Consider the following 15,425-nt stretch of genomic DNA (forward strand, 5'->3'; position numbering starts at 1 on the left):
TCATATTTCATCTAGGTTTCTATTTGTATGCAGTCAGCTTACAATGAAGGAACACTAATGAAGGTACAAGTACTGTTAGAGATAATTTTTAAAAACAAGTAATCCAGACCTAACCATTAGGTAGTATTAGGCATTCAGTAGATTATAGGAGCAGGAGGGGAAAGCTTGTCTGTCTCAGGCATCCCTTGTTGGTTTTCTTCCTTTCTTCTTCTTTTTTTTTTTTTTAATTAAAATAAATTATTTAAGGGAGAGCTTGGTTCACTCCCCAAATGCCTGCAACAGCCAGGAGTGGTTCAGACCAAAGTTTACAGCTGGGAACACAATGCAGGTCTCCCATGTAGGAGGCAGGAACCTGGAGTCAAGAGCCAGGTATCAGACCCAGGTAGTGTATGATGGGATGCTGGCAGGCATCTTAACCATTGACTTACTGCTAGGCTAAACGGCCACACACTCCCCCAGCACCCACTGCTTTCCTCCAGCCTAGTGCAGAACCTCCATCTCCCATCAGTCAGTCTCAGGCTGGGCTTGGGAACTGACTGCTTGAGAACTCAGCCCGGTTAAAAACTGGATATTCCTTACATGCGTATGAGGTTAGAAAAGGGGTGAATTTTCTTAGGGAACAGTGTTTTATTTTTTATGAGGTCAAAGGATATGGGCAAAAATTACAGAAAGCACACAAGTCTGAAAAGATGGTATACTTAGTCTTGAATATAGCTTAGTTAAGTTGGGAATTACTTGGCAAGATATAATTAGGGGAAAAATGACCCTAAAATCTTATGAGTAATTAACCGACTGTTTGAATATTAAAATCACATAGTGAAATTTTGAACTCTACTTTTTAGTAATTGGCTTTATTCATCACCGAAATTTTGTTCTTTTTTCTTTTTCCCTTCAGTTTCAAAAAATTACAAGTGATGCCAGAATTCCTTTGCCTCTCGACTCCTTCCATGTCCCAAGTTCTACTCAGGAGGCCCCAGTGACTTCCAGAGACAACGTGGGAGTCCCAGGTACTGAGCAGCACCAAGAGTCTTTCGAAGGATTCCTTGCTAGAACATGTTCTCCTCTAGCAGATGTGATTTCCGGAACCGGAAGTCACAGAGAAGAGGAAGAGCTGCACAGGAATAACAGATCATCTTCAGAGAAAATGGCCAAAACAGGTGAATATACCACAAAACACTCTGCTAAGAAACACCCTGGAAAGGACCAGCATTCCTACTCTGACTCTTCTATAAACCGGAAAAGCAAAGGAATCGGGGAAAACGGTTCTTTGGTTAATGACCCAGTTAAAAGTGAGTCTTTGAAAAAATACATTTCTGTCAAGAAGGAAAGTAGTATAGTGACTCTTTCATCCAAGACAAGTAAAAGTCAGCCCAATCCAGTAGAACATTCTGAAAGTGATACTCTTGGGTCTGATTTTGAACTTCCAGAAAGCATCCATTCTCTATCACGCCTGACATAGGTCTAAATCTTTTGAAATTATGTTTTTGTCTTCAAATTTTAATAAATTTTCATGTTTTCATTGTGGCATATGTCTTAAACTGTAGGATTAGAAGCCGTTAAAGGGATATTTATCTCTACTTTTTATTTCCTTTGGCACTTGGTACCATTCATTCAGAAGATACTTGCAGAAGGCCTGATATGTACAGTGCTTTCTGGGTGCTGTGTCTTTCTGCAGTAAAGAAAGGAAAACCTTTGCCTTCATGGACCTAATGCTCTGTGGAGGGAGGGGCGCCAGGAAGGATGGGAGTGAATCAGTGGAATAATTTTGCCCTTTGTTAAATGTGAAAGTAGAAGTCACATGAGCAGAAGCCGTTGGCATATCCTAATTCACAACCAGAGCAGCAACCATGTGTGTCCCTAGGTGCTTAACCATGTTTGTGGATTGCAGCGACACTATAAGGTAGGTATCTATTATGCACATTCTATAGATGTGGAGTTTGAGGGAACAGGTTATGTGAAGTGCTCAAGGTTGTGCAGCACAACTAGGTGGGATAGCTGGGATCTGAAACAGAACTGATGTTCTTAATTGTGTAGTTATTCCTTGTCTCTGTTAAGAGAGGAATGGCTTAAGGAAGATGCTGAGAGAAAAGCCAGTGGACACTAGAAGTCCAAAAGGGGAGCTGCTGTCAGAGGGGACACTTGTCTCCTACCCCATCTGAGTAGAATTTGTAGGAAGGCAGACCATATGAGTATGAGCCTGCTTCTCTGAACCCAGTTATCTTGCCTTGGAAAAACATGCATAGTAAGTTCTCAGGTCCAACTGGAGCATGTCTTAGAAGTGAGATCAGAGAAAGGCCGGAGTATCAAGTACCTTCTAGATGCTTCTGCTTGATTGTTATCAGAAGGGCTGCTGCAAGACTTGTCAGCTCATTAATCTCAGAGAGCATTATGGGAATAAAATAATGAGCCAAATGTAATCCTGGCTCTTTGCCTACAGTAGAGTGAGAGGGGAAGACAGACAAGCAGAGGCCTCCGTGCCATATGTTACATCCTATGATGGGAAAATTTAGGACGTTCAGTCAGTGTTTGGGGAAGAAGAATGAGAGCCGTGGGGCTCATGAAGGTCGTCATCTAGGAGTGGTTATCTGAATACCCAAGCTAAATCTTCAAGGAGGAGGCAGAAGCTGCTGAACAAAGACATGAAGGAAAAAATACTCAAGGCAGTGGGAACAGCTGAAGGGAAGTACAGGACCGTGAGTGTGAGTCTGTTGTGTCTGGGGAACCAGAAACAGGAACAACATCAGCGATGGCAGGTGAGGCTCAAGTAGGCAGCCAGGAGAAAGAATTACAATGGACCTTTTTTTTCTTTTAAAGATTTGATTATTTGTTTGACAGGCAGAGTTCCAGAGAGAGAGAGAGAGAAGACAGAGAGACACCTTCCATTTGCTGATTCACTCCCTAAATGGCTGCAACAGCTAGGGCTGATCCAGGCCAAAACTGGGAGCCTGGAACTCCATCCAGGTCTCCCTTGTGGATACAAGGGTCTCAAGTACTTGGGCCAACTGCTGCTGCTTTCCCAGCATGTTAGCAGGGTGCTGAATTGGAGGTGTGTAGCAGCTGGAACTCAAAGCAGTGCTCATATGGGCTGCTGGTGTTGCATATAGTGACTTAACCCACTGCACCACATGGTTGGCACCACAGCACATCTTTTTTTTTTTTTTTTTTAAGATTTATTTATTTATTTGAAAGTCAGTGTTACACACAGAGAGAAGTAGAGAGGGAGGGAGAGAGAGAGAGATAGAGAGAGGGAGGTCTTCCATCCGTTGGTTCACTCCCCAATTGGCCGCAACGACCGGAGCTTTGCCGATCCAAAGCCAGGAGCCAGTAGCTTCCTCCAGGTCTCCCATACGGGTGCAGTGGCCAAGGACTTGGGCCATCTTCTACTGCTTTCCCAGCCCATAGCAGAGAGCTGGGTTGGAAGTGTAGCAGCTGGGGCTTGAACCGACGCCCATATGGGATGCCAGTGCTGCAGGTGGTGGCTTTAGCCACTGTACCACAGTGCTGGCCTCCACAGCACATCTTATAGTCCATGTTGCAAGGAGCTAGTTCTTTTTCCTTAGGAAATAGTGAACTGGTAAAAACCACTTCCTCTCCTGTCCCTACTGGGAGGATTTTATGGACAGTGGCTGAAAGAAGATTCAGCAAGGCTCTTTTCTGTAGGACTTGTCAGGGCTGCTTTAGGCAAATGTTCATTCTGAATCTCTAAGACAAGCATGTGGCTGGCATACAGCCTTTGATTTTTAATCAGAGCACTGAACGTTGCTTCCACTGAAGAGCAATTTGTAACTTCTGAATTATACAGTAACAAGAAGAGAAGGTGGTCTGAAATAAGGTTGAGATGCAGGGGAGAAATAGGTTTCAATCTTAGGAAATAAGCAAGAGTTAGAAATTGGTTGTGTGAAGTCAAGAAGACAGAGGCAGTGGATGGCTAAAGTTGGGTGGTGGTGTCAGGGAGGCTAGAAATGGGGTGAAGAACTGCCTTGCAGAGGAGAGCTTAGTTATGGACATGTTGATTTTTAAAGCACCTGTGAATTCTGGAGCAGATGACTGGTAGATGATTGGATATGCATGCAAAGACAGGAAGACAGAAAAGTTTGAAAGTCATTACAAGGGCCAGCGCTGTGGCACAGCGGGTTAATGCCCTGGCCTGAAGCACTGGCATCCCATATGGGCCCCAGTTTGAGACCTGGCTGCTCTACTTTTGATCCAGCTCTCTGCTATGGCCCGGGAGTGCAGTGGAGGATGGCCCAAGTGCTTGGGCCCTGCACCCCGTGGGAGACCAGGAGAAGCACCCGGCTCCTGGTTTCGGATCAGTGCAGTGCGCCAGCCGCGGCGGCCATTGGAGGGTGAACCAATGGCAAAGAAAGACCTTTCTGTCTGTCTCTCTCTCTCACTGTCCACTCTGCCTGTAAAAAAAAAAAAAAAAAAAAAAAGATGGGTGAGGTCACATTGCCAAAGGTATGAAATTGATACTGAACTGGTAAAGATTAGAGGATTCTGCTAAGTATGGAAGGATAGCGTGTGGGAGGAGTTGGGAGTTAAATGAGTTTAAACCTGATGTGCTTAGTTTTCCTGACCACAGGTTTTTAAGATACACTCATGGAAATATAGTTTTAAAATCTTCCATATTTTACAGTTTCATGAATCACTTCAAACTACTCCAGTAGGAATTATAAGTATGGATATTTTGCTGCTTACTGTGTACACTTTTGTGTACACTAATGATTGCTGAACTTTCAGTACTGTATTTGAAGCAATACCACCTAATTAAAATACAGCATTTTCATTCCTTTAGAGAAGGTTATGAGTGTGTTCCTTTACCAAGGATTAATGTGTACCTTTGTTGAGTGTTTGCCAGAATATTTACAGTCTGTATGCAGTCGGGACTTTAAAAAAAAAAAAGTTCCAGATTTGATGCTGGTGGAAAGACTTGTCATCCTGCCTTCCATCCACCCATAATGACTGGTGCTTAAGAATTACTCTTAGCCGGCGCCGCAGCTCAATAGGCTAATCCTCCGCCTGCGGTGCCAGCACCCCAGGTTCTAGTCCCAGTGGGGGCACTGGATTCTGTCCCGGTTGCCCCTCTTCCAGTCTAGCTCTCTGCTGTGGCCAGGGAGTGCAGTGGAGGATGGCCCAAGTCCTTGGGCCCTGCACCCCATGGGAGACCAGGAGAAGCACCTGGCTCCTACCTTGGGATCAGCGCGGTGCACCAGCCATGGCGGCCATTGGAGGGAAGACCTTTCTCTATGTCTCTCTCTCTCTCACTGTCTACTCTGCCTGTCAAAAAAAAAAAAAAAAGAATTACTCTTGCTTGCCTATCCAGTACTGTATCCAAGAATAAGCACAATTCTTAAATGAGTATTTACAGAATACTCCCTAATATCAAGAGAATGACATTTGATTTTCAGAGGATCAGCAAGATAGGAGATGAATGATTGCCTTAAAAAATTCTGATTATAAACTACATGCTGGAGCTTACGATTTAACATGGATGACTGAACACATTCTTTTACTCTTCCAGAATCTCATTGAAATGACTGGAGAAATATTAAAAATACATTAGTAGCAAACTTGGAAAACCAGAAAGTGAACAGTGTGGAATTTCTAGAAGATAAAAAAGCAGATTAATGAAGGGCCAGTTAACTGAAGAGTGGAGCAGCTCAGCTATTCCACTCAGCTCGGGAGCGTCTCCTCCTGAAAGCGGCTGTCTGGAGCGGGAGTTGTAACGCAGGAAGCGCTGGGAGGAGGGCGAGCTCCACAGTAGCTGCCCAGGAGGAACTGGAGTTAAGTTTCCCACACTGGCTGTGGGGACCTGCGTCTCCCCTGGATCATCACCTCAGGGGCCTGTAACCAAGATTTGAGTTTCTTAAAATGAACCAGGATTCTCATTTGGTTGAGGAAAAGCATTTCAAGCTTTAATCTTGGGCCGTCATCTATAAATGTGGTCCACCCAAAATCATCAGATTCGAAGACAGCCATTAACATAAAAGGAGGCATGAAGTTTAAAGAAACAACCTGCTTAAGAAGTAGTTACTAGAGGAAATCTTAAAATTAATACAAGTAAGATTTTCATAAGGATATTATGTCTGTAAAGAATGGGATATGACGAAAACAGATTCAGTTTCTGGAAATTAACATTTTGAGAAAATAAATCACAAGATGGGCTAAAAAGCAGAATGGATTCAGCTGAAGATTAAAATTATGAAATTAAGGTTTGTTTGAAGATCACCTAAACTGCACTGCAAAAGGACAAAATATGAAGTATGAAGGCAGGCATTGTGGCACAGTGGGTTAAGTCACTACTTGTTAGGCCTCCATCCCTTATCAGAGAGCTGGTTTGAGTCACAACTACTCAACTTCTGATCCAGCTTCCTGCTAATGCGCCTAGGAAGACAGAAGGTTACTCAAGGATTGGGCCCCTGCCACCCATGTGGGAGACTGGGCTGAAGTTCCTAGCTCCTAGCTTTGACCTGGCCCAGACATGGCTGTTTGGGCCATTTGGGGAATGAACCAGGATGGAAGTCTCTCTGTCTCTGCCTCTTTTCCTTGTCACTCTGCCTTACAAATAAATAAATAAATCTTCAAAATCCACTGAAATATAGCAAATAAACAGGATAAATAGGAAAACCCACAAGGTGACAAGATCAAGCTTTCTCAGAATCAGCGTGAATGAGTTAAATTCTGCACTTCTTAAGCTTGAGTGAAAACACAAAATCCCACTGTGTACTATTGCAAAAGACATCTAAAACATTGTTGCAGTTTATAAAGACACAGACAAGAAGATAATAGGCAGATGCTAACTAAAGCAGGAATGGCTCTGTTAACTTAAGACTAAATAGAACCAAAGATGCAAACTACTAAATGTGACAAAGAAAAATTTCTTTTTGGCTGATAAATATGTTGTCACAGATTTTTGCAAGAGTATCTGCAATTTTAAAGCTTCATTTCAAAATTATAGATTGAAAATTTAGAAATTGAAGGAGAAATGGACAGATAAATTACAATGAGAGATACCTCTCTTCAAAATCAGTACTTACTAGATTGGCTTTAGAAAATATAATAATAAGTGTTGGGGAGTATGCCGAGAAAATGGAGTTCTTACCGCTGATGAGAATGCTAAATGAGAATGCAAAATCACTCAAAAGACTTTGGTATTTTTTTAAATGCTATACAAAGGCATGCCATGTGATCCAGAATCTCCTCCTTTGGATATTTAGAGCTGTGAAAGTTTCAGTTCACACAAAACCTGTATGTGGATGTTTATGGCAGCTGTATTTGTAATCACCAAATTGTCTTCCGACATTTTGTGGAATGAATAGTGTGCATCTATGTGTAGATGCTACTCAGCAATAAGAAGGAATAAATTGTTAATGCATGTAGCAGCTTGCATGAATCTCTAAGCCATAGGCTGAGTGACAGAAGCCAGTCTCAGTAGGTTAAAAACTGTGATTCCATTTTTATGACATTCTCAAAAAGACAAATCTGTAATGATGGAATATGTCAACGATTGCCAGATGTCAGGGGGAAGGGGTTGATTAGTAACAGGTGGGGAAAGATTTGATGATGAATGTTCTGATCTCAGTGCTGATGGCAGCATGAATCTGTACATAATGGGGGATTGGTGTGGCATAGTAGATTGTGCCACCACTTGGTATACCTGCATCCCAAATGAGAGTGCTGATGCAAGTCTTGGCTACTTCACTTCTGATCCAGGGGCCTGCTAATGTGCCTGAGAAGCTACAGATGACAGTTCAAATTCCTGTCACCTGTGTGGGGAACTCATATGGAGTTCCTGCCTCCCAACTTCAGCCTGGCACAGTTGTGGCTGTTGAAGCCATCTAGGGAGTTAACCAGTAGATGGAAGGTATCTGTCATTCTTCCTTTCAAATAAATCTTAAAAAGAAAATTCTCCCCTCCCTTGATGCCATTTAAATAGTCTTTAAAGAAAAAGAATTGGTAGAGCTGTATAGTAATTTAAAAACTCAGATCTCTGGGGCCAGTGCTGTGGTATAGTGCGTAAAGCCATCTTCTGTGGTGCTGGAATCCCATCCCATATGGGCGCTGGTTTGGGTACTGGCTGCTCCTCTTCCGATCCTGCTCGCTACTGATGCACCTCAGAAAGCAGTGGAAGATGGCCCAGGTACTTGGACCCTTGCATCTACTTTGGAGACCTGTCAGAAGCTCTTGGCTCCTGGATTAAGATTGGCCCAGCTCCAACCTCTACCGCCATTTGGGGAGCGAACCAGCAAATAGAAAAACTTTCTGTCCCCACTCCCACCCTCTAACTCTGCCTTTCAAATAAGTAAATAAATAAATCTTTTTTTAAAAAATCTTACCCCCTCATCCTTCAGTAGTTCAAGATACAGAAGGCATCATCTATCAAATACTTTGTATACATCAGGAGTACAAAGTGTAGTCCCTGAAAAACCTGTAGACTATTTATGAAAGTGATTCTTGGGAGGGAAAATACTTGAAAAATATGAAGATCATATGGATGATATTCTCTTTGTATAAGAGGAAAAAGCATGTCAACTTGGAATTTTTTAAATCTAAATAACATTTAAAGGAAACATCAAAACAAATTGCAAACTGTGTGAAATGAAAAAAAAAAAAAACTACTCCTTTATGAGATTGTGCTAAATCTGTGGTTGATGGAGATTTTACAGACTTTGACTTCTGAAAGTAGAAAAACTAGAAGCTGATGAAATGAAAAATTCAGAAGCTAAAAGATAAGGTAGACCAAAAGTAAAAGTAAGATATTAATAAAATTTAATCAAGTAAAGCAAATTTTGGGCCGGCACCGCGGCTCAATAGGCGAATCCTAATAATCCTTAATAATAATAATAACCATGCCCACATCCTATTTCAGTCCTGGTACCTGGTTTGAGTCCTGGCAACTCTGCTTCTGATCCAGCCTCCTGCTAATGCACATTCTGGGAGGCAGTAGATGGTAGCTCAAGTGCTTGAGTCCTTGCTGCCCACATGGGAGATCCAAACTGAATCCGGACTCCTAGCTTTACCTGGGCCCAACCCTGGCTATTGCAGGCTCACTCTAAAATTGGGACAGAAATTATAATGAGTACTGTTTGCAGCTGATTCCAAATATGATTGTTCAAGGGGTTTTCAAAAGTTCATGAGAAATGAATAGTATGGAAAACTGCAGCATTTTAAACATTCCTTGCGCCACTATAAACTGACTCTTTCAACATTTTTGGTTAGAATTTCCCATCCACTGGTTTGCTCTCCAAATGCCTGCAGTGGCCAGGGAACTGAAATAAGGAACTCAATCCAAGTCTCCCGTATAGGTGTTAGGAGTCCAACTCCTTGAACCATCACTTCTGCCTCCCAGCATACATATTAGCAGGTAGCTAAAGTCAGCTAAAGTCAGGAGCCAGAACTGAGAATCAAACCCAATACTCTGGTGTGAGATGCAGGCATCCTAGCCAGCACCTTAACTGCTAGGCCAAAGGTCCCTCTTGCAAACTATTAATTCCACTTTTTGAAAATGATCACTTGGAATTTATACCAATAAATTTGAAAATTAATTGAAGTGTGACCTTTGAAGAAATATGGATTGTGGGCCGGCGCCGCGGCTCACTAGGCTAATCCTCTGCCTTGCGGCGCCGGCACACCAGGTTCTAGTCCCGGTCGGGGCACCGATCCTGTCCCGGTTGCCCCTCTTCCAGGCCAGCTCTCTGCTGTGGCCAGGGAGTGCAGTGGAGGATGGCCCAAGTGCTTGGGCCCTGTACCCCATGGGAGACCAGGAGAAGCACCTGGCTCCTGCCATCGGATCAGCGCGGTGCGCCGGCCGCAGCGTGCTACCGTGGCGGCCATTGGAGGGTGAACCAACGGCAAAAGGCAGACCTTTCTCTCTCTCTCACTGTCCACTCTGCCTGTCAAAAAAAAAAAAAAAAAAAAGATTGTAAAAATTAATGAGGTGTGCTGGTGCCGTGGCTCACTTGGCTAATCCTCTGCCTGTGGCACCGGCATCCCATATGGGCACCGGGTTCTAGTCCTGGCTGCTCCTCTTCCAGTCCAGCTCTCTGCTGTGGCCCGGGAGGGCAGTGGAGGATGGCCCAAGTGCTTAGGTGCCTGCACCTGTGTGGGAGACCAGGAGGAAGCACCTGGCTCATGGCTTTGGATCGGCACAGTGCACTGGCCATAGCAGCCATTTGGGGGGCGAACCAATGGAAGGAAGACCTTTCTCTCTGTCTCTCTGTCTAACTCTACCTGTCAAGTAAAAAAAAAAAAAAATTGAGGTATAAAATGCAAATAAACCAGACATTTGAGAGAAATTGAAAAAATAGTGTAAGAACTATTTAAACAAAAAATACTGGGGTGGGCTTCTGTTTCAGTAGTTAATATGCTGCTTGGGACACCCATATAATATCAGAATCCCTGAGTTCGAATCCCAGCTCCATTCCTGATTGCAGCTTCCTGCTAATAATCACCCTAGAAGGCAGCAGGTGATTGGCCAATAGGTGGGTCCCTGCCACCCACATGGGAGATTGCCTTTCAAATAAAATAAATGATTCAAAATTTAAAAATACAACGACATATAGAAAAACCTTTAAGGAACACATCTGTGAACTATTTCAGAAGATGGGAAAAAGATGTAAGGTTTCTTAATTTGTTCCATGTGGCTAGCATAATGCTGACACCAAAACTGCACAAATGCAGCACAAGGAAAACTAAGAGTAGGTGCAAAAATTCAAAATAAAACTCCCAATTTGAATTCAGCACTATAGTAAAATACACAAGGGGACTTCAGTATGTTAATAGAAAATTGAATTAAAAGATAAAAAATGTAAATATCATTTTGCAACATGAGCTCCATCAAGGTTAAGTGATCATCTCAGACATTTAGTCCATCCATAGAGAATTGAGGTGCTGGGCTTTTAGCCATGTCAGTGCAGTCTTTAATACATTAGCAACAAGAAAAGTGGGTGCTTTTTAAAGATTGTTGTTTTAATTAGGAAACAGTAGAAGTCAACAGAGTCAAATCAGGAGGAGCAATGAGCAGGTGCATTGTGCAGAAGGGCTCTAGTGAAGATTTCTGGGGCATTTTTTTTGGTGAAAGTTTTGACTAAGTTTCTCAAAACACTCTTCTCATGAGCGGGTGTTACTGTTCTTTGGCCCTCGAGAAAGTCAACTAACAAAATGCCTGAGCATCCCTCAAAACTTGAATGATCTTTCCTCCTAACTGACTTACTCTCGCTTCAGCCGCACCAGTTCCACCCCTTGGTAGCTGCATATTGGTTCTTTGTCTTCAGGATCATATTGGTAATACTGGTTTCACCTCCTGTTAGAGTTCTTTGAAGAAATGCCTCAGGATCTTGATCCCACTTGTGGGAAATTCCCATTGGAGCTGTGCTCTGTCTGCAGCCCGCTGGACAGCAAGTCTGCCCCACTATTTCAGTCATTGTGTCAGCTCACCTAGTTGAGATGTATTTGCTGTGGGCTATCATTTTTGCTGTTTATCATTGGTCCTCTTCAATTAGGGCAGCAGTAAGCTTAATTTCCCCCCACAATTGATGTGGGTGTTCTGCTGCTACCAGCTTCTTCAGTATTGTCTCATTCCTTTTCATAATGAATCATCAACTTGTCAACTACTGATTTCTTTGGGACATTGTCGCTGTAAACTTTATGTGCAGCATGAGTGATTTCACCACTCTTCCACTGCAACGTCACCATTAAATTGTCATTGGTTCTTTCTTGAATTTTAGGAGAACTTTTGTTGCTCGGTTAGGGTATCTTTCCACATTGATGTCTTATCCTTCTGAATTCCTCAGATGAGATCTTGTCCAGACATGACATAACAATTTAGTACAATTTAATTTGCTGCAAAAAAACTTTGGAAATCCCTGCATAGTTTTTTCATAATACGTATTTTCTATGAGCTTCTTGAAGGCTCCTTGTATATAACTTTTAAATTAGAATTTACACAATAACATGCAAGAGTGAGTCAACTAATTCACTGTAACTAAATTAAAAGATTAAAGAATTACATAGCCATCTTCACATGCTGGGAAAGCACTCATAAATTCCACATCCCCAGGTGCTTGTGACAATCAAGAAACAGAAGATAGCTCCCTTAGCTGTCTACATTTATAATCTACAGCAAGAAAATGAGATAAAAAACAGTGAAAAATTATTATGACCCAGTAGACAAAAATATAGTACTTGATGAAAGTGAGGCAAGACTTCACAGTTTGTGATTAAAGGATTTCTTACTTTTGGACAAAGAAACCTATACTGATCTACTTGGCTGCTGTTGCTACCAATGAGAAGGCTTAGTAAGGAGGCCATGCAAAAGCCAGTACACTGGTGTCTATGCAAAATTGGATGTCAGATTAAACAAAAGATTGGAGAAATGCGTAATATAAGAAGGGTTTTTTAAAAAGTTTATCGTTTATTTGAAAAGCATAGTGACAGAGTTTCTATCTGCTGATTCGGTACCCAAAGGCCCACAGCAGCCAGGGTTGGGCCAGGCCAAAGTCAGGTGCCAGGAACTCCCATGTGAGTCTCCCATGTGGGTGGCAGGGCCTCATTGTCTGCTGCTTCCCACAGTGTGCCTTAGCAGAAAGCTGGATCTAGAGTAGCCAGGATTTGAATGAGGCACTCTTGACATGGGATACAGGCATCCCAAGTGGTGGCTTAACCCACTGCATCACAACAAAAGTTTTAATATAAAGAGCACCCACAAAGAAAACCTGGACAAAGAATCTAAAGATTTTTAAGGAGGAAGCTTTGTAAGCATTCAGGAAAATTAAAGTGATATTTTTCAGTTGAAATGATAGATATTGAAAGATTGGTAATGCTTACTTTGAGCCATTGTTGAAAGCAGTTTAAGTTGAGGCCAGCATTGTGGCACAGCAAGCTAAGCTGTTGCCTGCATTGTCAGTATCCTATATTGGAGTACAATGTCAATTTCCAGCTCCTCCACTTCCAATCCACCTTCCTGCTAATGCACCAAAGAAAGCAGCAGAATATGGCCCAAGTCCTTGGGCCCCTGCCACCCACGTGGGAAACCTGGATGGAGTTCTATGCTCTTGGCTTCTGCATGGCCCAGCCCCTGCCTTTGGGCCATTTGTGAAGTGAGCCAGTGAGTGGAAGATTCTCTCTCTCTCTCTCTCTCTCTCTCTTTCTCTGTAACTGTGCCTTTCAAATAAATCAATAAATATCATTAAAAAAGTGTAAATTGAGACTGCTTTTTGGTTGGACATTTTCTGTGTAAATCAGTATTTAAAATGTGTTTAACCTTTGATCTCAGAACTCTGATTGCAGGCATGCAGCCTGAAGCTGTATTTAAAGTGTCCAAAGAGCAACATACAAGAATGTGTATTGAAGCATTTTTGAAATAAATACTAATTAGAAGCAATGTGGTTGTACACAAATGGTTGAATTAGTACTTATGAATTCCTACCATGAAGTACTCTGCAGCAGATGAAAATTATGGCTCTACATTGTGGACATGAACGTATTTGTATGATGTAATAATAAGAAAAACTGGTTGTACAATAAGCACGTACCACTGTTTAATATACTTATGACTGTTTACATAGGCATAGTGCATATGTGTGTGTCTGGCATGCCTAGAAAACCGACTCACGGAGAACAAACTCTTGACAGTGATTGTGCCTGTCCAAAGCAGTCGTATTGGAAAAGGAATGAAAGGGGATGTTTCACATTTCACTCGATTTCTTTCTAGGTTATTTGATTTTAAACAAGTTTTTTTTTTTTTTATGTATGACAAGTAATTTTCTATTCTTCTTTATAGGAAACTTGGAAAATGAAAAGCATAATATATTCCTTAATGCTCTGTGTCCATTTTTTATTCAAAAATGTCTCCTTTTTTTAAATCTATGTGAAAAATGGGTTTTTATAATAACGCAGCCTCCTCTCAGAGTTTTGCACCCTGGTATGTTGGTATAGCCTACATAGTATATTCCAACTGTTTAAAAAAATTGAAACCCACAGCAAAAATTATACTTTCTGCAAAGCTAAAGTATGAGGTGATTGTCCTGGCCCCACCTGCCTCTTGTGCACATACAGTGAGTGGAAAATTCCATCAGCAGCTCCTGCTGTACGTCTAGTGACTCAGTCTGATTCGCTGTTCTATTTCATTCCGTTAAAGAAAATTCTGTTTGCAGCCCAGTAAGTGTGTTTCACAGTGGACACGTGGGTCATGTGCTGCTGCTTGCAAACACTGGCTGGCCAGTTTCAAACGTCTGCTCTGGCTGCCCGCTGTGGACAGTACAAATCTTGGCCCATCCGCTTTATTTTATGGCCACAGGTCATTTTTACCTTCACACTCTGCCTAGCTTTCTTGAGCTCTTCGGTTCTCAGTTACGCTTATGGCGATTTTCTTTAGATTTTCCTTTTGAAATTCTGTTTGTGATACTGAAAACCTGAGTTGTCATAGACACTTCTGCCTCAGAATTATTAAAAGTCATTTCCTCAAAAAGGCAAAAAGGAACGAGAAGACTGCTTTGTGACTTAAGACACTCAGGGTATGCCTGGCTGCTCACCAAGGCACAGAGTGTACCACAGGGATGGAGAGGGCTCAGCCTGAGGCCCATGCTCTCCTGTCAGAGTTTGTAAATTTTAAATCAGTGTCAATGAAAAAAACCTAGCTGCTCTAAAAATAGAGGACACCTCCTATAGACTAAATAATCATTAACTTTGTTCCTGAGAGACCAGTGAAGAATCGTTGGTTTATTTAATGTCTTCGAAAGATGATACTCAGAATCCTTGAAACGTAGCTGAGGATTTTCTCTCTCTCTTTTTTAAAAGACCACAAAATCTTAAAGCTAGATAATCCTACTTCAGTATCTTAAATGGTAAAAACAAGTAGGGTTTGAAAACACTAAAATCAGTTTGCTAAACAGCTTAATTTCTTTATACCAAAGTCAGACTTTACCTAAATCTTTGCTAACAGTTGAGTACCTTGTATACAAGAGAGGAGATGCTTGTATACATTATTCCTAGCCTTGCAAACGTAGAAAGGTAAAAGAGTCTGCTTTTTAAAGAAGCAGTGAGGCCCAAGAGACACTGATGAGCTTGTTAAGGGACTGCAGGTAGCTACGTTGGAACAGGGTCTGTTAACTTCCAAACCTGTTTTGTCCCCCATGCGCTGTGTGGGCTTTTGTGTCTCTCCTGCACAAATATGATCACTTTGTTAATGAGAGTGGAGCCACATGTCACAGCAGCTGCAGCAGTATCTCACCCTCCTGGTCTGAGCTGATGGCTTTTGTGAAGAGTGGTTAGCACAGCCAGCGTGATGCTATGAAACATTTTTTTTTCTTGATTCTGTTTTTTACGGACATTTAGACTCATGAGAGTCTCCTCCCTGGTAGCCTCCGGTTGGAAAGCACCCCTCTTGCGGTCCCTTAGCTTCCTGTGTCAGCAGGGGCCCCAGGTGT

General features: G+C 42.2%; 1 protein-coding gene across 4 annotated transcripts in view; it reads left to right on the forward strand.

Moving 5' to 3' along the window:
- The window catches only part of CEP78 (centrosomal protein 78), a 60,465-nt gene extending 46,701 nt beyond the window's left edge, over positions 1-13,764 (forward strand). Inside the window, exons 15-17 of one of the 4 annotated variants that reach the window (XM_062208452.1) lie at positions 16-63; positions 896-1,289; positions 5,522-13,764. In XM_062208452.1, the coding sequence (XP_062064436.1) occupies positions 16-63; positions 896-1,289; positions 5,522-5,532 (453 nt within the window). In that variant the 3' untranslated portion in view covers positions 5,533-13,764. Of the gene's footprint in view, positions 1-15; positions 64-895; positions 1,520-5,521 lie in introns of those variants that run through there. The other 3 variants (XM_062208453.1, XM_062208450.1, XM_062208451.1) reach the window with 3 other exon arrangements.
- The last annotated feature ends 1,661 nt before the right edge of the window (positions 13,765-15,425 follow it).

Source organism: Lepus europaeus, chromosome 12 (assembly GCF_033115175.1).
Source record: "Lepus europaeus isolate LE1 chromosome 12, mLepTim1.pri, whole genome shotgun sequence".
NCBI lineage: Eukaryota > Metazoa > Chordata > Mammalia > Lagomorpha > Leporidae > Lepus > Lepus europaeus.